The sequence below is a fragment of the Gorilla gorilla genome, chromosome 6 (assembly GCF_029281585.2).
Source record: "Gorilla gorilla gorilla isolate KB3781 chromosome 6, NHGRI_mGorGor1-v2.1_pri, whole genome shotgun sequence".
NCBI classification, from domain to species: Eukaryota; Metazoa; Chordata; class Mammalia; order Primates; family Hominidae; genus Gorilla; species Gorilla gorilla.
In genome coordinates, this window is record NC_073230.2 from 12,838,744 (window position 1) to 12,861,617 (window position 22,874).

Consider the following 22,874-nt stretch of genomic DNA (forward strand, 5'->3'; position numbering starts at 1 on the left):
GCCAAGTGTGGTGGTGCGCACCTGTACCTGTAATCCCAGCTATTAAGGAGGCTAAGGCAGGAGAATCCCTTGAACCCGGGAGGCGGAGGTTGCAGTGAGCCGAGATTGTGCCACGGCACTCCAGCCTCGGTGACAGAGCGAGACTCCGTCTCAAAAAAACAAAACAAAACAAAAAGCCAGACATGGTAGCTTGTGCCTGTAGTCCCAGCTACGCGGGAGGTTGAGACAGGAGAATCACATGAACCCAGGAGGGGGAGGTTGCAATGAGCCGAGATCACACCACTGCACTCCAGCCTGGGCAACAGAGCAAGACTGTCTCAAAAACAAAAAATAAAAATAAAAAGTATACAGAAATTAGCCCAGGCACAGTGGCTCATGCCCACAATCCCAACATTTTGAGAAGCCAAGGCAGGAGGATCACTTGAGCTCAGGAGTTTGAGACCAGTCTCGGCAACATCAAGAGACCCGTTTCTATTTTAAAAAATAAAAATAGAAAAGTATGCAGACGTTGAAATCCAGAACTCGAACACATATTTGCACACCCATGTTCATAGCAGCACTATTCACAACAGTCAAAGGGTAGAAAGAACCCAGCTGTCCATCTACAAATCGATAAACAAAATGGGGTCCATCCAGCCAGTGGAATATTATTCAGCCCTGAAAAGGAAGGACAATCCGATACATTCTACAACAACGTGGACGTACCTTGAGGACCTGAAGCTGAGTGAAATAAGCCAGACATAAACAACCAATACTAGGGCCAGGTGCAGTGGCTCACGCCTGTAATCCCAGCACTTTGGGAGGCCGAGATGGGCAAATCATTCGAAGTCAGGAGTTGGAGACCAGCCTGACCAACATGGTGAAATCCCATCTCTACAAAAATTACAAAAAATAGCCCATTGTGGTGGCAGCACCTGTAATCCCAGCTACTCGGGAGGCTGAGGTGGGAGGACTGCTTGAACCCAAAAGGCGGAGGTTGCAGTGAGCCGAGATTGCGCCACTGCACTGCAGCCTGGGTAATACAGCGAGACTCTGTCTCAAAAAAAAAAATTTTTTTAATGTTTTTAAAGACAAATACTGTGTGTGATTCCACTTTTGAGGTACCTACAGTACTCACATTCACAGAGACAGAAAGCAGAAAGTAGAGGCCGGGCCCAGTGGCTCAAGCCTGTAATCCCAGCACTTTGGAAGGCAGAAGCGGGCGGATCACCTGAAGTCAGGAGTTCGAGACCAGCCTGGCCAACAGGGTGAAACCCCGTCTCTACTAAAAATACAAAAATTAGCTGGGCATGGTGGCAGATGCCTGTAATTGAAGCTACTCAGGAGACTGAGGCAGGAGAGTCACTTGAACCCAGGAGGCGGAGGTTGCAGTGAGCCGAGATTGTACCACTGCACTCCAGCCTGGGCGACAGAGCGAGACTCTGTCTCAAAAAAAAAAAAAAAGAAAGAAAGAAAAGAAAAGAAGAGCCAAGAAGTGAAAAAGGAAAACAGACAAATTCCTATCAACACCCCCACCTCCCTGCCAGCCCCCAGCGTTCCTGCAGGGAGCCAGGGCCTTGAACCCCTCACCTCCCGCTGTGGGACCTGGGGGAGGGTGTCTCACACTCTCTGAGCCTAAAATGGCAAGATTCTGTGCCCCGGCCTCGCAGGGACGTCTGGGGCACCCCCACACTCCGGTGATAGAGCTCGAAGCTGGGGTGGTGGGACAGGGGGCTCACCCTGCACGTCCTTGGCACTGCGGCTGGGCTATCAGACCTGTGGCCACCGCCGCCATTCTGGAACTCCCATCGGCGCAGAAAAGAGGCACGTGAGAGTCCGAGGCTGCAGTCTCCTCCAAGCTATGCTGGGACCAGAACCAGGACCAAGACTGCAGTAGCCACCAGCCCAGATCAACCCGCTTCAGCCCTGCCCCACCTGGGGCAGGAGAGCCTGGGGGCTGGCCCCAGGGAGGAGGGAGGCCCACCCCAACCTCTTCACCCCATCCTGCCCCTCCTACACCTCCAGCCTCTGCTCCAGCGGAAAGCCATCCCTGACTTCCCCACCAGGTGAGCAGATTCCCAAAGAAGATCCATCAAGCTGGGCTCCCAGTGACTCCCCACCCGGGATCACAGCACCAGCCGGCAATTCTGGCTTAATTCCAGTCCCTCTCCCATCCTCAAATATGGGCAGGGACTTTGTCTTGCTCCAATCAGGTACCCAGCCCACAAAATAAGTGCTCGAATTTAAATAAAGGGAATCCCAAAGGCCGCCAAGGAGAGGTCAAGGCCTCAGGCCAGCCAATGATATGCAAATACGTCCATCTCAGCCTTGCCCCTAGGGCTCCAGACTTTGTCAATTCTCATGCAATCACAAAGGATTTCCCCAGTGACTGGTTTCCCCCCTACGGAGACTCCACCTCCCAGGGTGGAAAAAGAGGTAGGGGTGGAGGGCCTTCTAGGAACTGCTCCAGAAAAAGCTAGAAGACATCAGATGCCTCTTAGCAGAGACAAAAGAACCAGATCTCCCAGGCAAAGTAGCAAGAGAAGGAGTGTGAGCCTACAAGAGACTGCAGTGTTTGATCTTCACAAATCCTTTCCCAAACACCAGAACCTCACAAAAATGACAGTAATACAAAAAGGAACAAAAGTGGCCGGGCGCAGTAGGGGTGGATCACGAGGTTAGGAGATCGAGACCATCCTGGCCAACATGGTGAAACGCCGTCTCTGCTAAAATACAAAAATTAGCTGGGCGTGGTGGTGCGCGCCTCTAGTCTCCACTACTCAGGAGGCTGAGGCAGGGGAATCTCTTGAACCCGGGAGGTGGAGGTTGCAATGAGCTGAGATCGTGCCACTGCACTCCAGCCTGGCGACAGAACAAGACTTATGTCTCAAAAAAAAAAAAAAAAAAATGGAACGAAAGCAAAATAGGAGAGAAGTGGAAAGGAGGAAACATCCCCCTGGCCAGGTGCATAGCTCACGCCTGTAATCCCAGCACTTAGGGAGCCCACGGCGGGTAGATCACCTGAGGTCAGGAGTTTGAGACCAGCCTGGCCAACATGATGAAACCCTGTCTCTACTAAAAATATAAAAATTAGCCGGTTGTGGCAGCGCGTGCAGCTACTTGGGAGGCTGAGGCAGGAGAATCGCTTGAACCTAGGAGGTGGAGGTTGCAGTGAGCCGAGATCACGCCACTGCACTCCAGCCTGAGTGACAGAATGAGACTCCGTCTCAAAAAAAAGAAAGAAAAAAAAACCATTTGGAAGCAAGAAAGCAGAGAGACAAGAGATGTGCGGCCTGGCACAGTGGAGAGTGGGGAAAAGAAACACTTAAGCTTGGAGCAGACAATCAGGAAACCAGCAATTCTGGAGACTGAATCCAGAGACCCTAGTACCTGTAAAGCCAGAGATCACGGAAAAGCTGACGACAAGAGAGTTGGTTTCACCACAGAAGCACTGACCCCTCTGTTTACTAGGGAAAGATGGAACCATTGAGGGTATGCATTCTCAGGACTAGGGTGTGGACCAAAGGGAAGACAGGAATCAGAGTGCGAATCATCAACCTTAACATGCACACTCAGCTCTTGGGACAGGAACAGCCTGGCTTCAACGTCAACAGACAAGAAACCGCTGAATTCTTGCCTGTGAGATTTACAAGGTCAACAAGGAAAGATCTTTTTACAGAGGACATTCAAGAAGCTCCTCAATGGCCAACAAGCTCCACCCTTACATCTGAATCCCATCTGCTTTTTCTTAAAGAAGGGGCACCTGAGAATGATCATCAGCAGGTGCCCACGGGAAGTCTCCAAGGTGAAAGAGAAAAGAGAAAAAAGACTCAGAGAAAACAAAGACAATGCATGAAAGAAGAAAACGCCAGGGGAAAAAAAATACAATTAATATCCTAGTAACGGGAATTAATGTATGCATGAAACAAGAACAGGATGCTATTAAAAAAAAAAGCGAACTCAGGTTATAAGAGCTCTTGGGACATAAAAATATGATAGCTCAAATTTAAAAATTAAATTCGACAAAAACTAGCCAGGCGTGGTGGCGCACCCCTGTAGTCTGAGGAGGCTGAGGCAGGAGGATCGTTTGAGCCCCAGTCATTTGAGTTCAAGGTTGCAGTGAGCAGTGATTGCACCACTGAACTCCAGCCCCAGTAACACAGGGAGACCCCGTCTCAAAAAAATAATAATAATTAAATCGAAAGGTTAGAAGATACCATTAAGAAAATATTAAGAAAATCTCCTGGAAAGAAGAAACTGTAAGATATAGAAAATACAAAAGAAGGCCAGGCGCAGTGGCTCACGCTTGTAATCCCAGACTTTGGGAGGCCGAGGCGGGTGGATCACGAGGTCAGGAGATCGAGACTATCGTGGCTAACATGGTGGAACGCTGTCTCTACTAAAAAAAAAAAAAAAAATACAAAAAATTAGCCAGGCGTGGTGGCCGGTGCCTGTAGTCCCAGCTACTCGGGAGGCTGAGGCAGGAGAATGACATGAACCCGGGAGGTGGAGCTTGCAGTGAGCCGAGATCGCACCACTGCACTCCAGGCTGGGTGAAAGAGCAAGACTACGTCTCAAAAAAAAAAAAAAAAAAATTTTTTTTTTAAATTCAATGATCAGATCAGACACAGTGGCTCACACCTGTAATCCCAGCATTTTGGAAGGCTGAAGCGGGTGGATCACTTGAGGCTAGGAGTTTGAGACCAGCCTGGCCAACGTGATGAAACCCCATCTCTACTAAAAATACAAAAATTAGCCAGGCATGGTGGCACACGCCTGAAATCCCAGCTACTCGGGAGGCTGAGGAATGAGAATCATTTGAACCCAAGAGGCAGAGGTTGCAATGAGCCAAGATCATGCCACTGCCCTCCACCCTGGGCAACAGAGCAAGACTCTGTCTCAAAAAAAAAGAAAAAGAAAAAAAGAAAAAATTCAATGATTAGCCCAGGAGACCCAGGATATCTGACTAATAGGAATACTAGAGAGAACAGCAAAAATACTGGGAAGGAAATTAAAAAATAAAAATAATACAAAAAATTTCAGAATGAAAGACTTGAGTTTCCAGTTTGCTACAGTCTATGCAGCACCCAAGACAGTAAATGCAAAAAGACCCCATAACAAAACATATCAACATGAAATTTCAGAACAGTGATGAAGAATAACAATAACCGTGGCCAGGCGGAGTGGCTCACGCCTGTAATCTCAGCACTCTGGGAGACCGAGGTGGGTCAATCACCTGAGGCCAGAAGTTCGAAACCAGCCTGGCCAACATGGTAAAACCCCATCTCTACTAAAAATACAAAAATTAGTCAGGTGTGGTGGCATAAGCGTATAATCCCAGCTACTTGGAAGGCTGAGGCTTCAGCGCTTGAACCCCTGGTGGAGGTTGCAGTGAACTGAGATCTCGCCACTGCAATCCAGTCTGGACAACAGAGTGAGACTCCATCTCAAAAAAAAAAAAAAAAAGGGAAGAGAAAAGAGAAGAGAAGAGAAAAGAAAGGAGAAGGCTGGGTGTGGTGGCTCACACCTGTAATCCCAGCACTTTGGGAGGCCGAGGCAGGTGGATCACTTGAGGTCAGGAGTTTGAGACCAGCCTGGCCAACATGGTAAAACTCCGTCTCCATTTTAAAAAATACAGAATTAGCCGGGCGTGGTAGCACATGCCTGTTAATCCCAGCTACTTGCTACTTGGGAGGCTGAGGCAGAAGAATCGCTTGAACCCAGGAGGTGGAGGTTGCAATGAGCTGAGATCGTGCCACTGCACTCCCGCTTGGGCTACAGAGTGAGACTCCATCTCAAAAAAAAAAAAAAAAAAAGAAAAAAGAAAAGGAAGGGGGAGGTGGGAAAAGGTTCATACACAAAGATCAGGAATCAAAAATGGCATCATATTCCTGAAAAGTAGCAGTCGAATATGGAAGGTGATGTTGCAATTCTTTCAAAATCCTAGAGGGAAGGCCATGTGTGGTGACTCACACCTGTAATCCCAGCTACTCAGGAGGCTGAGGCAGGAGAATCACTTGAACCCGGGAGGCAGAGGTTGCAGTGAGCCAAGATGACACCATCACACTCCAGCCTGGGTGACAGAGCAAGACTCTGTCAAAAAAAAAAAAAAAAAAAAAATTCCTAGAGGGAAAGTATTTCCCAAATAGCACTCAAGTGTGAAGGTAGAACAAAAGCATTTTTCAGGCATACTAGGCCCCAAAAATGTTGCCTTCCTCTCACCCTTTCACAGAAAGCCACCGCAGGATGTGCTCTACAGAAAGAAGGGAGTAAAACAGGAAACGGGAAGGAAAGGGAATCAGACACACAGGAGAGAGGCAAAGGGAGTTTGAAGAACAATGGCTCTCCAGCACACCCAAGAACCGGGCCAACCAGACTAGAGAAGGAAGATGGAAAATTCCAGGAAGGAAATCTCCAACAAAACAAAGCAGCTCATCCAATAGATATGACAAATGAAAAAAATGCATCAAGGGACCAGAAGGCTGGCTGGGCATGGTAACTCACACCTATAATCTCAGCACTTAGGGAAGTCCAGGCAAGAGGATTATTTGAGCTCAGGAGTTCAAGACCAGCCTGGGCAACATAGCGAGAGACCCCATCTCTAAAAAAAATTTAACAGTTAGCCAGGTGTGGTGGAACGCACCTGTAGTCCTAGCTACTTAGGAGGCACTGAAGTGGGAGGCTCATTTGAGCCCAGGAGGTTGAGGCTGTAGTGAGCCACGAGAATGCCACCACACTCCAGCCTGGGTAACAGAGCGAGACCCAGCGTCTTAATAAAAAAGAGAGAGAGAAACTGGAAGCCAGATATTCTAAGAAATTCCAAATGAAGAAAAAAAAAAAAAAAAGACATTAATTCCAGAAAAATGAATTTTCGGCTGGGCGTGGTGGCTTACGCCTGTAATCCCAGCACTTTGGGAGGCCGAGGTGGGTGGATCACCTGAAGTCATGAGTTTGAGACCAGTCTGGCCAACGTGGTTAAACCCCATCTCTACTAAAAATACAAAATTTAGCCGGGAGTGGTGGCAGGCGTCTGTAATCTCAGCTACTTGGGAGGCTGAGGCAGGAGAATCGCTTGAACCCGGGAGGTGGAGGTTGCAGTGGGCTGAGATCGCGCCACTGCAGCCCAGCCTGGGAGACGGAGCAAGACACTGTCTCAAAAAAATAAAATAAAATAAAAATAAAAAAATAAAAACAAACCTCACAACCACCAAATGAACTCATTCACTCTAATGAACCCATTTTATAGATGAAAAAATTGAGGTTTAGAAAGTCATCACATGCCCTTTAACTGGAGAAGCAACATCCACACCTCAGCTTGGAGGCCATCCTGCCTCTAGATGGAGCAGTGTTCTATCTGGGGATTACAAGGAGCTTCCAGGGACCCCCAAAATGCTCAGAAATGTGTCAAATGGTTGGTGGAGATGTGGGAAGTCAGGGTTTCCCCCCAGGCTGAGGGTCCACCATTTTGCTTATCCCCTGAAAAAACCTCACATGCAATGCTGAGTACACTGGTGGCCTGGGAGAGGTGACACTTGAGTGGCTCCCACCTAGTGGCCTAGACTTCCTCCCAACTCACATGCCAGGCCTCTGTGGGCAGCAGATGTGGTAAGGACCCTGGCCCTGACTGACCACTAACCAGGGCTCCCAGCAGGCCCTGGGGAGGCCCGAGACCTGTGCTGAGAACAGCTCCAGCCCATCCTCTAAAAAGCTGAGCTGGGATGCCTGAAAAGCCGGGGCAAGGGTCTGGCTGGAGGACAAGGCTACAGTACATGAGAGGGCGGGAGGAGTTGGGCCAGACCACAGACTGGTTCATGCCAGGGAGCCAAGAGCAGCCCCCACCAGCCACATCCAAAACAAGAATGCCCAGTCCCCAGCCTCTCCTCAAATCTGCCCCTCCCCATCCCTCCACAAGTGGCTCGGACCCAAGCCATTGAGTTCTCCTCCCTCCTTCCCTCCTCTCCCCATCCGTCTTACCTGCCCAACCTCCAAAGGGCACATAACCCTGGACACCTCCAGCCTCCCTCCCTGGTAACCAACACCTCCTAATTACCTCCTGCTTCTCTCCTCGTCTACCAGACTGTCTCTGGCTAGCAACCCAGCCTCGTTTCTTTTATGTTTTGAGACAGGGTCTCACTCTGTTGCCAGACCACTGTGAGTGCAGTGGTGCAACCACAACTCACTGCAGCCTGGATCTCTGGGGCTCAAGCAATCCTCCCATCTGAGACTCCCAAGTAGCTGGGACTTACAGGCATTCGCCACCATGCCTAACTAGTTTTTTAAATATTTTGTAAAGACAAGGTCTTGCTATGTTGCCCAGACTTCTCTCCTAACTCCTGGCCTCAAGCGATCCACCCACCTAGGCCTCCCAAAGTGGTGGGATTACAGGCATGAGCCACCATGCCCAGCCCCTAGTTTTTCTTTAAATGCTTATTTTGAAATCATTTCCAATTCAGAGAAAAGTTTGAAATAGTACAATGAATTGTCCTATGACCTTCACCAGATCCAACAACTGTGAACTGCTCTCACTGTCTTATTTTTTTTGAGATGGAGTCTCATTCTGTCTCCCAGGCTGGAGTGCAGTGGCACGATCTCGGCTCACTGCAACCTCCCAGGTTCAAGCGATTCTCCTGCCTCAGCCTCCCAAGTAGCTGGGATTACAGGTGCCCTCCACCACACCCAGCAAATTTCTGTATTTTTAGTAGAGATGGGATTTCACCATGTTGGCCAGGCTGGTCTCGAACTCCTGACCTCAGGTGATCCGCCCACCTCAGACTCCCAAAGTGCCGGGATTACAGGCATGAACCTCGTGCGCAGCCTCACTGTCTTTTTTGATGTAATACTTGATGTACCATCGTCTCCCATAAATATATATGTTTTATATATATATATATATTTACATATATAAAATAGGTATTTTTTCTTTTCCTGAACCATTCCGAGGACAAGTTGTAGACTCTATGTCCCTTGCCCGTAAACATTTCAGTATTCTTTTTTTTTGTTTTTTTTTTTTGAGACGGAGTCTCACTCTGTTGCCCAGGCTGGAATGCAATGGCGCGATCTCGGCTCACTGCAAACTCCGCCTCCCAGGTTCACGCCATTCTCCTGCCTCAGCCTCCCGAGTAGCTGGGACTGCAGGCGCCCGCCACCACACCCAGCTATTTTTTGTATTTTTAGTAGAGACGGGGTTTCACCATGTTATCCAGGATGGTCTCGATCTCCTGACCTCGTGATCCACCCGCCTCAGCCTCCCAAAGTACTGGGATTACAGGCGTGAGCCACTGCACTCGGCCCACATTTCAGTATTCTTATTTCCTAAGAACAAGGACATTCTCTTACAGAACCACACGCAGTTATCCACTTCATAAAACCTAACAGTGATCTATCAACTAATCTACAGTCCATATTCCAGTTTTGTCAATTGTCCCAGTGATGTTCTTTGTAGCAATTTCTTCCCTGATCCCAAGATCCAATAGAGAGCCATACATAGCCTTTAGCAGTTGCATTTTTCCAGTCTCTTTTAATCAGGAACAGTTCTCCGCCTTCCTCTGCCTTGCATGCCATTGACATTTTTTTAAGAGTCCAGACCAGTTCTGTGAAATGTCCCTCAATTTCAATTACTCCTTCCACTTAAAACCCTCCACTGCCTCCTCATTCCTCAGTTTAAAATTCCAAGACCTCATGACTGGCTTTCAGGGACCTGAAGGATCCCACCTCCCCCACATACCCTCCCACCAGCTCCAGCCATTCTGCCAGCTCAGATACGCCAGGCTCGGACTTCTGTGTTCCGTCCACCTTCACCACAGTTTTCTGCCCTTTGCATGCAGGAAAAAGGTCACCCCTCCAGATCAGTCGGGTGGGGGTAGGCTGTGCTGATACAGCCCCTCACCTCAGACCAGACCAGACCTTTACCATTTTGTTTACTGCGTGGTCTGTGTCCCTTTTTTTTTTTTTTTTTTTTTTTGAGATGCAGTCTGTCTCTGTCGCCCAGGCTGGAGTGCAGTGGCATGATCTTGGCTCACTGCAACCTCCGCCTCCCGTGTTCAAGTGATTCTCCTGCTTCAGCCTCCCCGAGGAGCTGGGATTACAGGCACCCGCCACCACACCCAGCCAATTTTTTTTATATTTTCAGTAGAGATGCTGTTTCGCCATGTTGGCCAGGCTGGTCTCGAACTCCTGACCTCAGGTGATCAGCCTGCCTAGGCCTCCCAAAGTGCTAGGATCACAGGCGTGAGCCACCGTGCCCAGCCTGCATAAGACTCCACGGTATAGTGTTACATTTTTAAACATCAGATTACAAAACAATATGAGAAGCCTATCTCCAGTTGGTTGTCCAGGGAAAGTTGGCAACTTTCACTGTTGGGAAATTTTCACTTAAAAATAGGTCGAAGTTAAGCTGGGAGTGGTGGCTCATGCCTGTAATCCCAGCACTTTGGGAGGCCTAGGTGGGTGGATCACCTGAGGTCAGGAGTTCGAGACCAGCCTGGCCAACATGGCGAAACCCCATCTCTATTAAAAATACAAAAAAAATTTGGCTGGGCGTGGTGGCGGGCGCCTGTAATCCCAGCTACTCGGGTAGGCTGAAGCAGGAGAATCGCTTGAACCCAGGAGGTGGAGGTTGTGGTGAGCCTAGATCGTGCCACTGCACTCCAGCCTGGGCGACAGAGTGAGACTCCCTCGCAAAAAAAAAAAAAAAAAAAAAATCGGCCAAGCGCGGTGGCTCAAGCCTGTAATCTCAGCACTTTGGGAGGCCGAGGCAGGTGGATCAAGAGGTCAGGAGATCGAGATCATCCTGGCTAACACGGTGAAACCCCGTCTGTACTAAAAGTACAAAAAAATTAGCCGGACATGGTGGCGGGCACCTGTAGTCCCAGCTACTCGGGAGGCTGAGGCAGGAGAATGGTGTGAACCCGGGAGGCAGAGCTTGCAGTGAGCCGAGATGGAGCCACTGCACTCCAGCCTGGGCGACAGAGCGAGACTCCGTCTCAAAAAAAGAAAAAAAAAGAAAGAAAAAAAATTTGCTTAACCAAGCACAGTGGTGCTGGACTGTAGTCCTCGCTACTCGGGAGGCTGAGGCAGGATGATCTTTTGAGCCCAGGAGTTCAAGACCAGCTGGACAACATAAGGAGACCCTGTCTCTACAGAAAATTTTAAAATGAGGCCAGGCATGGTGGCTCATGCCTGTAATCCCAGCACTTTAGGAGGCCAAGGCAGGCGGATCACTTGAGGACAGGAGTTTAAGACCAGCCTGGCCAACATGGTAAAACCCCGTCTCTACTAAAAATAAAAAAATTAGCTGGGTGTCGCAGCGCACACCTGTAATCCCAGCTACTCAGGAGGCTGAGGCAGGAGGATCTCTTGAGCCCAGGAGTTCGAGACCAGCTGGACAACATAGCAAGACCCCGTCTCTACAGAAAATTTTAAAATTAGCCAGGCATGGTGGTACATACCTGTAGTACTAGCTACTCAAAATGCCAAGGCAGGAGGAGCCCAGGAGTTTGAGGCTGCAATGAGCTATAATCGTAACACTGCACTCATCCTGGTTGACAGAGTAAAACCCTGTCTCTTAAAAAAAAATTTTTTTTTAAGTAACAAAATCAGCTGGGTGCAGTGGAGCACACCTGAAATCCCAGCACTTTGGGAGGCCAAGGCAGGAGGAGGCCAGAAGTTTGAGGCTGCAATGAGCTATAATTGCACCACTGCACTCCAGCCTGGGTGAGAGTAAAACCCTGTCTCTAAAAAAAAAAAAATTTTAAGTAACAAAATCAGCTGGGCGCCTTGGTACACACCTGAAATCCCAGCACTTTGGGAGGCCAAGGCAGGAGGATTACTTGAGCCCAGGAGTTCAACACCAGCCGGGGCAACATAGCAAGACCCTACCTCTACTAAAAAATACAAAAACTTAGCAGGGCATGGTGACACATGCCTGTAGCTCTAGCTACTCAGGAGGCTGAGGTAGGAGGATGGACTGAGCCTGGGAGGTGGAGGTTGCAATGAGCTGAGATCACGCTATTGCATTCCAGCCTGGGTGACAGAGTAAGACCCTATCTCAAAAACGAACAAACAAAAAACATTTCCTTCTCGGATTTGTGTGTTCACTCCCTGAATCCCCGGAAGAACATGAGCTCCAATGAGGGCAGAGACTTCTGTCTGTTGGGTTCACTGCCGCATTCCTGGGACCCGAGCGGTGCCTGGCACGCAGGAAGCACTTGGAAATTATTTGCTGAGTAAATGAGCAAGTGAGGAAAGAAGGAAAGCGCTGGGGTTGGGAGCTGAAGAACCAAGAGAGACAGCCCCCTCCCCACCAAGTGGCCCTTCCAGATTCCAGAACCCTCCCAGGGCCTCCTTGTCGCCTCTAACCAGAGAAAGAAGCCCCTTGCAAATCGTCCTTATCTCTCCATCACTCTGCCAGCGGTCTTCACTGATTAATCTTTCTAAATCAATCCCAGTAGGCTGACAGACTGGATTCCAGAGATGGATCTGATCAGACCCTGGAGAAGGCCTGTGGCCCCCCTGTTGCCGGCTAGCCAAGCCAGAGTGCAGGGCCTCCCCACCCAGATCCCTGGGTCCCACCCTCTATTCATGTACCCCCCCCCCAGGGCCAGCCTAGGGTGTGGGGGCAGGGAGAATAAACATCCAAGTACAAAATCCTACTAATAGCTCTTTAATTGCAGCCTGTGAGGACAACTGAGTCCAGGCCTCCCAAGCCCAGAGCACAGAGCCAAGCCCCAGGTGCTTGTCAGTTACATGCCCATCTCCCAGATCAGGCTGTAAATATTTTGTTCACAATGTAGCAAGGCTCAAGGTAATAGGAAACTTAAAAACCACCCTTTCCTGATCCCAAACCCCATTCATTCTTAAATTCACCTCCTCTTCTGCAGAGAAAGAGGCCAAACCCCTCCATCTTGACCCATAAGGCAGAAACCAGCTCTTCCAGAGGACCTTCCACAGCAGATGGCTGTCAATACTAGCTTGGATTGGATTCCTCCCCGGGGATCTTTCTCCGAGGGCCCCTCCAGCTCTGAGCTCTCTCCAGGGAACCTCCCTCGGCCTAGGAGGGGCTTTATAAGCCCTGACAGCGCTCATCCACGTCCGCAGAGCCCAACCTTAATGTGCCTCTCCCTAGCTGGGTGACCCCAAGCAAGTGGCTCAACCGCTCAGGACTTCCCGGTACAAAAATAAACAAATAAAGATGGGACTGATAACGCTGGCAAGACCCAAGGCGCCGACAGCCAAGGAAGAGAGGGAGGTGCGTCAGAAGGGAAAATTTAGCACCTGCACCCCACAAAGAAAAAGCGGGAGGGGGAGGGTGTGCTGGGTTGAGGAATGTGTAATCCGGCCCATCCCCAAGCAGAGAGTGAATGGGAGCTGCTCCCACCTCGTGGCTAATGGGATTAGCACGGGCTTGGCTCTGGGCGTTGGCCTGGGGTCCGAGGTCTCCTTGCGGCCACTCAAAGTGGGGGAGGGGGACAGCCAGAACCAGCACCGGCCCCCACCTTTCCCTCCCGGGTGAGCACGGGGTTCAGGGGGCGGCAGCTGTCCTCCTGCTGTTTCCTCCCCGACCTCAGCCTCGGCGTGCAGAAGTCAGGCAGCTCCCAGCAAGTGCAGAAGGTGCGCAGAGGCAGGGCTCCGAGGCTACCTCCCGCTGGGCTTCCGAGGCTGGTGGCTTGGCCTTCCCTCCACCTCAGCCTCACCATCCAGCAAATGGGCATTAGGCCGTCTGACTGCTGCGTCAGATTAGGCGCGGCCCTGGCACGGTGCACGCATGCATGAGTAGTAGCTGTTTTCACCGCTTCGCATTAGGGCACTTTGCCTTGCCAGGCCGGAGCCAGATCGCAGGCGGGGAGTGCGCGACGCCCCTTCCCAGCCTCGAAAAAGCCAAGCGCAGGCCCAGCCAGCCAGAGAGACCCGGGCACCGATTCCCAGGCTTGGGGGGGGGCCCCCTGCCACCACTCCGGGCTGGACCAAATGACCCAAAAAACACACGCATGCACACACACACACACATCACGGTGGACTTGTGGGGAGCGCAAAAGGGGACAGCTCAGATGGTCTCTGTACCCCAGGGCCGCCCCCCAAGTTCTTCCTCGGGGGTCCCCCGCGCCCCTCCCTCGCCACAACACGCCACTAGGGAACAAACCCTTGCCCCGGTCACAGACCCCGGGCGGGATACGCCCCCAGCTCCGGAGGGACACAAGCAGGTCCGGGGGCCAAGACCTGGTTCTTGCGCCCCGGCTGGCGGGGATCTCCGAGCTCCCGGCCCCCGGGTGCGCGCCCCTCCCCCGCCCGGCGCCTCACAAAGGCCCTTTGTCCCGCCGAGCCCCCGGGTCTCCAGTTCCTGAAAAGTTCCAGGAGAAAAATCAAAGAGAGAGCAAAATCGGCGAGCTCCGCCGAGCGGGCGGGGCAAGGCCGAGGTGGCAGCTCCTGCGAGACCCCAAGGAAGAGGGGAGCATCGGGGGCTACTCTGGAAATTGCAAAAATCCGAAACTGCAATTCGAACAGGAGATGGACTTTTTTTTTTTTTAAGTCGAAACTTGGGACGCCAAGCACAAAAGCCAGGGACAGCCCGGGAAGGAGGGACCAGGTGTCCTGGGGCGGCCGCCGGGCAGGTCTGGAGGTCCCCGAGTCTCCTTCTCACCCCTCTGGCTGCAGCGGCCGCGGACTGACTGGAGCGAGAGTCTCCCGCCCCGGCACCGTCCCCACCGCGCCTGGGCAGCCCCTCTCGGGAAATGGCGGAGGCCGCGGGACCTTCTCGGCCACCTCCTCCAGCAGCTCGATGTGAGACCCAGGGTTTTCCCCTCCGCCGCCTGGGCCCTGCCCGACCCGCTCTCTTCTTTCCCCCTAGGTTCGGGACGGCGATGGCCCGGTTTCAATGTCCCTGCCGCGCCTCCGCACCCTCTTTCGCGCTGGAAAACAAGGGGTCCCCGAGGGCCTGGGTCGCCGCCCTCCTACCGGGGTGCAGGCTCCCAGGGCCGCCGTTCTCCCGGGGAAGAAAGGGGCATCCCGCCCGCCCCGAGGCCAGGGTCCCAAGGCTGGGGTCACCGTACTCCCGCATCCCCCGGCGTACTCCCGCATCCCCCGGCGCTCGGTAACTGCCAGGGACCCGGCTCGGCGCGGGTGGTGGAGCTGGGAACAGAACCCAGGAGGGCCCACGAGCGCCAAAAGGAGCGTTTGCCAAGAAAAAGATTCGAGCTCGGGGAGCGGGTGTCGTGCGGGGGCCGGTTTGTTCTTTTCTCGCCCAGATTTTGAAAACTCCAGCCCAGGCTCGTGCCGCCGGGGCCCCGGGGATTGGAATCGCCCCCGGTGGCTCCGGGCTACGGCACCCGCTTTCGGCTCACGAGGGCCAAGCACGCTACGGAAAAGGTAGCCGAGCCGCGCGACACTCTCCACCGCCGGGGCCGCCGGACTGGCCTTGGCTCCGGGGCCAGGAGTTTCCCAGCCCTGGGAGCTGAGTCCGCCCGCACCCCCGTGGCCGACCGAAGGAGAGTCGCCGAGCCCCGGCCGCGAGTGCACAGGAGGACCCGGCCGAGTGGATCTCCCTGGGAAGACAGGAGGGGACGGGCACGGCGCGGGGCACTTACCCGGGTGCGGATGGAGATTCAGGCCGGCCATGTACTTCCCGGGCGGCAGCGGGCCGGGCAAGCCCGAGGCGGGCAAGCGTCCGGCAGTGGCCGCGCCCACGCGGTGGCTGTCCATGGCCAGGCCGGACAGCAGCGGCGGCGGCGGACCGTGCACGGACCGCTGGGGCCCGAAGTCTCGGCCATCCATCCTCCGCGGGAGTGCCGCGATCAGCCCCCCACCCGGCCCGCAGGCCTAGCTCAGTGGGACCTAAAAGTTCGGCCTCGGCGTAGTCCCAGAGTCCTCGGGCGGCGGGGGCTCCGCGGCGTGCATGGCGGCGGCCAGCGGGGCTTGCGCTCGGCGGCGGGCCCGCGGCCCGGGGCGCACAGGCGGCCGGCGGTGGGGCCCCTCCGGGCGGCCAGGCGGAGCTGCGCGAGGCGGCGCACACGGCGTCTTGGCGGGGAGGAGACAGGCCGCGGAAGAAACAGAAAAGGGAGAAGAAAAAAGGGAAAAAAAAAATAAAGTAACAAGTTGCAGAAAGTCGCCTCGCCCTTCAGGATCGGGGGGTGCCGACCGAGTGGCCAGAAATGAAATCGGGAGTAGCCCCTTTCCACTGAAAAATGAAATCCAAACTCCTTCCGCCGGCGGCTTCAGGCTCCCGGGACCTGGCTCGGAAAAGTGACCGGCGGCGGTGGCGCGCTGCGCCCCAGCCCGGACTCTGCCTCGGCGGCTGCCGGGTCCTCCCGAAACCGGGGAGGGCTCCTCGGCTGCGCCCAGACAGCGTAAATACAAACCTCCTAAGTGTATTTTATTCCTAGGCGTCAAATGCTCCGGGGTTTAAAACCGTGAAGCCTTGCCACAAGGGGTCCGAAGTGTCTCCCAAAACACTCTGGCACTATCTGATCCGCAAAGTTTAATATTTAACCTTTTGGAGACCTCGCCTCCCTTTTCCGAGTTTGGTTTTTCCTGAGCTCGCCTTGAACCGCCGACGGAATGGTGTTTTTCTGGGGGTGGGAGGAGGGAGGGTCCAAAACGGGTTTATTATTTTTAAAGAGGCTCGTGGTCCCCCCCCTTTCTCCCCCCGGGGGGCACTGTGAGTCCCAGAGCTCGAGTCCGAGGACCCGAGACGTGGCATTCTCGCCTAAGGACTGGAAAGAATCCTACAAAACAAGCTTTGGTTTCATTTTCCAACGCCCTGGCCTGAGCTCCTGCAGCCCGAGGACGTGGCCTGGCGTGGGGGATTTGGGGGATGTCAAGAGGGGAAGGAAAAGGATCAAGGGTCTCGCTCCTACTCTAGCTTCCCCCCCACAACCACCCCCCAAAATAACCTACAAAGAAAGCCGTTGCAACGCGGGCCGGCCAAGGGGCGCCTCCCCCACCTTTGGGTAAATCCCCCTGTAGTTCCAGTTTAAAGCTGTTTGTTTAAAAGATTTGTCCTTTGCCGATTCTCGTGAGGATGGGAGGGGTTCTTGGAGCCCACCCTTCCCTCGATCTCTGTCTGTCTGCAGCAGCTCACATTCCTGATTCCGGGAGGCCTGGGCGCTCTTAAGAGAAGCCGATCACGCCAAAGCCACCGGCTCCCGGGTGCCCGCCCGGCGCCCTGCACTCCGCGCCCAGCCCCCCGAGCAGGAGACCCCCTCGGCTGCAAAACCCCTAGCCAAACCCGCCGGCCTTCCTCTCCAGCCTCCCTCCCCAACTTTGCTAAGGGTGCCTATTTTAACCCGGTTTTGGTTACAAACACCCCCTCCCTCCCTCTCTCCCATCAGGCTCTGGTTACCAGATCCGCGTTTACTTTGGAAAAATCTAAGATCGCCACATCCGAGGATACATGTCTTAAGGAGGCGATGAGCTTCCCGTGATTTTTTTTTGTAAGAGATTCTTTGGGTAGCTTTCTTTAAAAGCCAGCGCCTCTTAGTATGCCCAGGCGCCCCAGTTTGGGGAAGTCGGGGTGAAGCCCCCTGGAACACCCTCACACTGGCAAAGAAGCTGCCTCTGCCATCTGCGGGCTCCGCTGCGTTCTCCTTACTTTTCTCCCCCTCTTAAATGGAGTTAAAATGGCTGAATTCCGGCTTTTAATTAAAAACAGCCTATAATCGAAAACGTCTCGGCGTCCCGGGCTCCCCCGCCGCCTGCTGGGAACCGAGAGAGGAACCGCCGCCCCTCGGCCGGGCCAGGGGGGCCGGAGCAGGGCTGGGGGCTCGCGTGGGTGCCCGGGGCCCAGCAGCCCACCCCCACCCCTCCCGGGGCGCCCCCTCCCCGCCGGCCCTGGTCCCCGATTCTGTAATCCGGAGCCAGACAGTAGCGGGGATCCCCCCGCGCACCCCGAGGGGCAGGCGTGGTTGGGGGGCGAGCTGGAGAAGTTTGGAGACCATCGCGCCCGGCCGGGGGCCGGCAGGCTGACCGGCGGCGTACCTGGCGCGGCTGGGTTCACGGCTCCAGGCTCCGGCGACAACGACTCCGGCGGCGGCCCCGGCTCCCGGCGCAGCTAGGCGCCCCTGCTGCCCGCCATCCCGCGGCCGCCGCTCCCCTCCGCCACCCGCAGCCGCCTCACACTTTTTGCCCGCCTTTCCTTTTTTTGGTAGAAAACCGCTCCCCGGGCCGAGCGCTCGGCGCGCCAACTCCTCCGCCCTCCCGCGGCCCGGCTCCCGCAGCCCCCGGAAAAGCCAGCTTTCCTCCCGCCGAGCTCCCCGCTTTTTAATAAAATCCAGGTAGCGCCGGTTTAAAGAATCCCAAATCTCCATATACAGCCCGGGATTGGAAAAGGTACATTACACAACCCCCCTTTCAAGTTCCTCTCGCAGGATCTAAAAAAAAAAAAAAGGCAGCGGGGGGGGGGGTTGGAGGGGGTTGGGGGAGGGGGAGCCCTCTCCGGCGAAGAAACACGCATTGTTCCCGGGTGCCCGCCCCCCCCCAGCCCGGCCCCCGGCCGCCGCGCATTGGCCGCGCGCGCCGCCAATCACGCGCATGTAAACACCTTGGCCCACAGCCATTCCTATAAAACCAATTACGGACCTAGGGGCTCCAGCAGTTTCCAGGCTCCCCTCGGCGGGGCTGAATGATCAAAACTGGTGGTGAGAATTTTTCCGGGCCGTTTCTAGGCAGCCCTCCCCCTCCACCAGCTCGGACCCCCCCTCCCTCCTTTCTCCTTCTCCTCCCTTTTCCTTCTCCCCTCCCCCAGCGTCTGGGCTGAGTGATCAAAATAGAGGAAGATGGTTGTCGCCGCAATCCAGGGCTTTGCAAGGCGCGGTTTAATGGGCCGCCTGTCAGCTTCCTGCTCGCAGGAGGAGGTGACAAGCCAAGCGAGCCGGAGAGGGCCTGGGGCCCGGCTGGCTGCACCCCGCACCCCGGGCCCCGGCCCCCGGCCTCCCCTGGGGTGCGCTTCTAGTACGCGCGGTGGAGACGCCGAAACAGACAAGGGCTGCTTTTTCCCTTGTTTTTTTTTTTCTTCCTTTTAAAACAAAGCAGCGATTCATTCCCTCTCCCCCAGCAGCACGGTCGGGTGGGATGGGCAGGCGAGAAGGCCGTTTTCCTAGCACTGACCTACGGGTCCCTCCCTGAAACGCGGTGTCAGATGGTTACTGATTAATATTTTGGAGAGGCCGCGGCGGCAGGCAGCGGGTGAGTCTCTAATCTTCTAAAAGGGGTTCCTATAGAAACGCGGAGCGGGGCGCGCCCCCCGCTCGGCCCAGGCCCGGGCTGCGGCGCTTCGCACAGCGCGCCCCTCCCCAAAGCCCCTCTTTGCGTGGGCGCTCCCCTCTCCTTCCCCCCCCCCAACAAAAAATCAGAGCAGAAAAAAGGATTAGATCGGCTGAGCGCGAACTGAATCCCTCTCGATTCTGACATTTCAGCCTATTAGCATTTCTCCACGGAGCCTTCTGAAACCTATTAAAGTGTAATATTAAAAACCTCTTGGCTGGGGGCCTCTCTCGCCTTCCATCCGCCGCGCCCCCTCCAGGGAGGGCGAGACCGGGAAAAAAATAAAATAAAATCTGTTGAGCTCAGAGGAAGTAGCCGCCAAGCCCAAAAAGTGCTTGGCTGGCCACGGCGGCCGTAGGGGGAAGGGAGCCCCAATCCCCCAGACTTTGTACTTTTATTTTGCGCTTTCAGCAAAATCCTTTCTGGGTTGAGTAGCGGTGAGCTGCCCGCGGCCGACCTACCTGACCGGGGGCGCAGGGAGTGCGGACCAGGCCAGCAGGACTGTCCTGGGGGCCCCCGCACCCTCTCTCTGCAGCCCCCCGAGCCCGGCTAGGCATTACGTACCCTGGAAAGGAAGCTTGGAGGGGCAGAAATCCTTCCAATCTTGCATCGAAGAGCAACTGCAGTGATAAGATTTTAATTAAAACAAGAGAAGCCCGCTCTTTCGCCCCGCGCTGCGGACTCAGCGTTTTCGCATTGCCCGTTCTGTTTTTTTTTTAAATCAATTTTTAAGGCAACTTTTTGGGAGGGGGGAAAAATGAGCGAGTTAGTGCCCATTCGTTCTATTTTCTTTTCTCCACTTTTAGAAAAAAGTGAGGGGAGGCTTCGAGAACGAACTGGGGGGTGTCTAATTTAATTCCAGGATAAATTTGAGGAAAAAAGTTCAGCCTCTTGAGGGCAGTTTCAAGTTGCCCTTCCTGGAGCTTCCTGCGTTGGTTTCTAGGCTGCCCTCTTTTGGAAGCTGTAGCTCCGCTGGGGAGGAGGGAGGAGTGAGAAGGAAAGAAAGGAACGAAAATAGCCGGAGCCGAGGGGAACAAGCCACGGTGTCCGCGTTTGGAGCTGGGCGTGCGGGTCTCAGTGGCGGCCTCGGCATTCGGGGCGGCGGGAGGCGCCCGGTGCATCCCCGGGACGGCCAGGAGCAAAGACGGAGAGGAGAGGGGGGTTAGAGAAAGGAGGTATTGTGTCTGTGTGCCTTAGGGGAGGAGGGGACTACAGGAATCGAATAAACGCAGTCGAGCTGCGCGGGGCTGCTGGAAGCCCAGGCGGGGGAAGGGGGCCGTGTGTGGGGGCGCAGAGCGCCCTTGAGCCTTACGCAGAGGTCTTGTGTGTTCCTAGTTAAGCCCTCCCACGCCCGAGGCCCCATCGCTTCCTCTCCACCCTCTTTACCCACCAATATTCCAAGCCCAGATCCTAATTCCCCATCGCATTACCCCGCCCTGGATTTGGGGAATGTTTTTCTTTATTTTAATATAACTCAAGGAAAAAATTGTATATCTTGAGAGATTTGGGGTGGGGAAAACAAAAGCCTTGCGGAGTAGAAAAAACAAAGGCCTATTTTTATAAATGTTTAATGTTTTCACCCCCTGGATGCTCCGAGACGCCTTAATTGTGACAGCGGGGTACGTGTGCCATAAATCATTTCGTTGCTAATAAAAATTCTGCCTGTTTGCCCTGGATTTGCCAATGGCGTTTGCATTTTTCAAGTGTGCGCCTCGGCGGTGTGACGAACCCAGCCGGTATTTCATTAGGGCCGCGGTTCGGGGCAGAGGAGGTCCCCTCCCCGCCTGGGCTTTGTGCGCCCAGCCCCCTTGCACCGGCCCTTCCATACCTGCCCCTGGCACCCACTCCATATTTGCGCGGCCCTGCAGCCACCGGAGTCCGGCCGGGGAGCAGGGCCTGGGGACGCGGTGGTGGTGGTGGCTCCCAGTTCCTGGCCACCAGGCGGGGCGGCCAGGACGCATCCTGCCCACGCGGTTTTCCAGGGCTGCCGCGTGCTTGGGGGCGCGGGCGGGCCACGCGGAGAGGCCGCCTGCCCGGGCCAATCTGTACGCTCCATGATCTTCGCCCGCTCCCCAGCCCCGCGCCCTGGTGTCCCTGCAGTCGCTGAGTAAACAGCGACTGGGAGCCATCTTGGGGCGGAGGACCGATCCCAAGCGAAGTAGTAGTGGCTGCAGCCCGGGTGCCCCCATTCGTAAAGGGGAGCCTCTAGGACATCCCTAACTAGGCTTCAGGGTCCAGGGAAACGCCCTCCCCAGTATGGCGGGCCACACTGAAATGTAAAAACCAGGCCTGGGCGCTGTGGCCATAGGGCACAGGCCATAGGCCACCAGGTCCAGCCGCCATCTTCCGCGCCCCACCCCCGTTCCATCCCCTCCCTCTCCCCACCCCCTCATACTTTTGTTTACCCAGCGGGATAGGTGGCCAAAAACTGTGGACGCAATTGAGTGAAAGTGCGTGTATGTGTGTGTGTATGCGCGCGCGCGCGTGTCTGTGTGTGTGTGTTTGACTGGGTAGAAAATCGGCTGGAGGTTGGGGGGGGGTCTTCCTTGTAGCCCCAAGCCGCAGCTGCGGGAGCATCTGCCCTGGCTAGCCGAGGCCCGGCCCAGCGTGCTTCTCCGCGGCCAGCCTGGGCCACCGGAGCCGAGGCCTTTCCTGTGTTCCTCGGCCGCTGGCTCCAGCCTCTGCTCCCTGGACGCCTCCCGACTGACAAAATTCTCCCTCTTTGTTTTAAAACCAAAGGACAGGCCAACCTTGAGCCCGGCCGTCACCCCTGTCGCGCTTTTGTTGGCGCAGGCTCGGCCCCCTACACCGGGCTGGTGCAGCTCCCGCGATCAGACTGCCTCTCTCAATTCGGCGTTGAACCTGGTTCTTCCCGAATTCTGGTATTGCTGGCCGCTTGGACACGTTCTCCCCTTATCCCTCCCCCAGCGGGGGAAGAAAAAGCCAGGATCCTTTCCTTGGCGCGGCCACGCGAGCCACTCCACCCGTCGCGCCAACCGCCTTTCCAGGTGGGGACCAAAGCCCCCACTCTCCGCTGGCATCTCATTGAAGGGCACCCCCCTGAGGGATTGCCAGCTTCTGCTGCCGGCTGAGAGGCCGTGTGGCTGGGTGTCTTAAGCGCCGGTTTCCGCAGGTCCCGTGTCTGGCGGGCGCGGCTAAAACCCGGAGAGGCTGTGCCCGGGAAAGCCACGTTCGCCGTCCCCTCGCTGCGACAGGCCCAGCCGCGATACAGCGCCAAGTCTAGGTCGGGCCAACCCAGCCAGGAGCTGCCCGGACCTGCCTGGAAGACCAGGGACGCGGCGCCAGCGCCCCACACCCCACCGAGACCAGGGCGCAAGGCGGGCAGAATTGGGACTGATGCGCCAGGCCCAGCCCCGATGGATTCCAGCTCCTCTCGGCCCCGCCTCCGGCCCTGGCCTCTTCCTCCAGCCGGGGTCGGGTCCTCCACTCCACTGTTTGGCTGGGAAAGGACCGAGACGCGCTCGGTGCGCAGGGGGCCGGCTGCGGCCATAAATCTCCGGGCGGGCCCTCCTTCCCGCTGCTCACGCCGGGGTGCTGCGGGCCGGTCTCGTGTCCCGGGCCACGCCGCGCACCCTGCTCACCCCATCACGGCCTGGGGACACGGAGACTGCGCAGGGAACCAC

General features: G+C 55.2%; 2 protein-coding genes across 12 annotated transcripts in view; both read right to left on the reverse strand.

Moving 5' to 3' along the window:
- TNRC18 (trinucleotide repeat containing 18) overlaps positions 1-21,779 on the reverse strand; it is a 120,371-nt gene extending 98,592 nt beyond the window's left edge. For 5 of the 11 annotated variants that reach the window (XM_055346455.2, XM_055346453.2, XM_031012765.3 and 2 more), the window contains exons 1-2: positions 17,947-18,330; positions 15,558-15,987 (exon numbers count right to left, since the gene is read on the reverse strand). In XM_055346455.2, the coding sequence (XP_055202430.1) occupies positions 15,558-15,744 (187 nt within the window). In that variant the 5' untranslated portion in view covers positions 15,745-15,987; positions 17,947-18,330. Of the gene's footprint in view, positions 1-1,718; positions 6,095-15,557; positions 16,447-17,326; positions 17,749-17,946; positions 18,331-19,794 lie in introns of those variants that run through there. The other 6 variants (XM_063708077.1, XM_063708078.1, XM_055346454.2 and 3 more) reach the window with 6 other exon arrangements.
- Positions 21,780-21,994: 215 nt separating this feature from the next.
- Positions 21,995-22,855, reverse strand: LINC02983 (long intergenic non-protein coding RNA 2983). Its single transcript, XM_055346469.2, has one exon. The coding sequence runs from the start codon at positions 22,739-22,741 to the stop codon at positions 22,076-22,078; it is 666 nt and encodes a 221-aa protein (XP_055202444.1). The 5' UTR covers positions 22,742-22,855; the 3' UTR covers positions 21,995-22,075.
- Between the last annotated feature and the right edge of the window lie 19 nt (positions 22,856-22,874).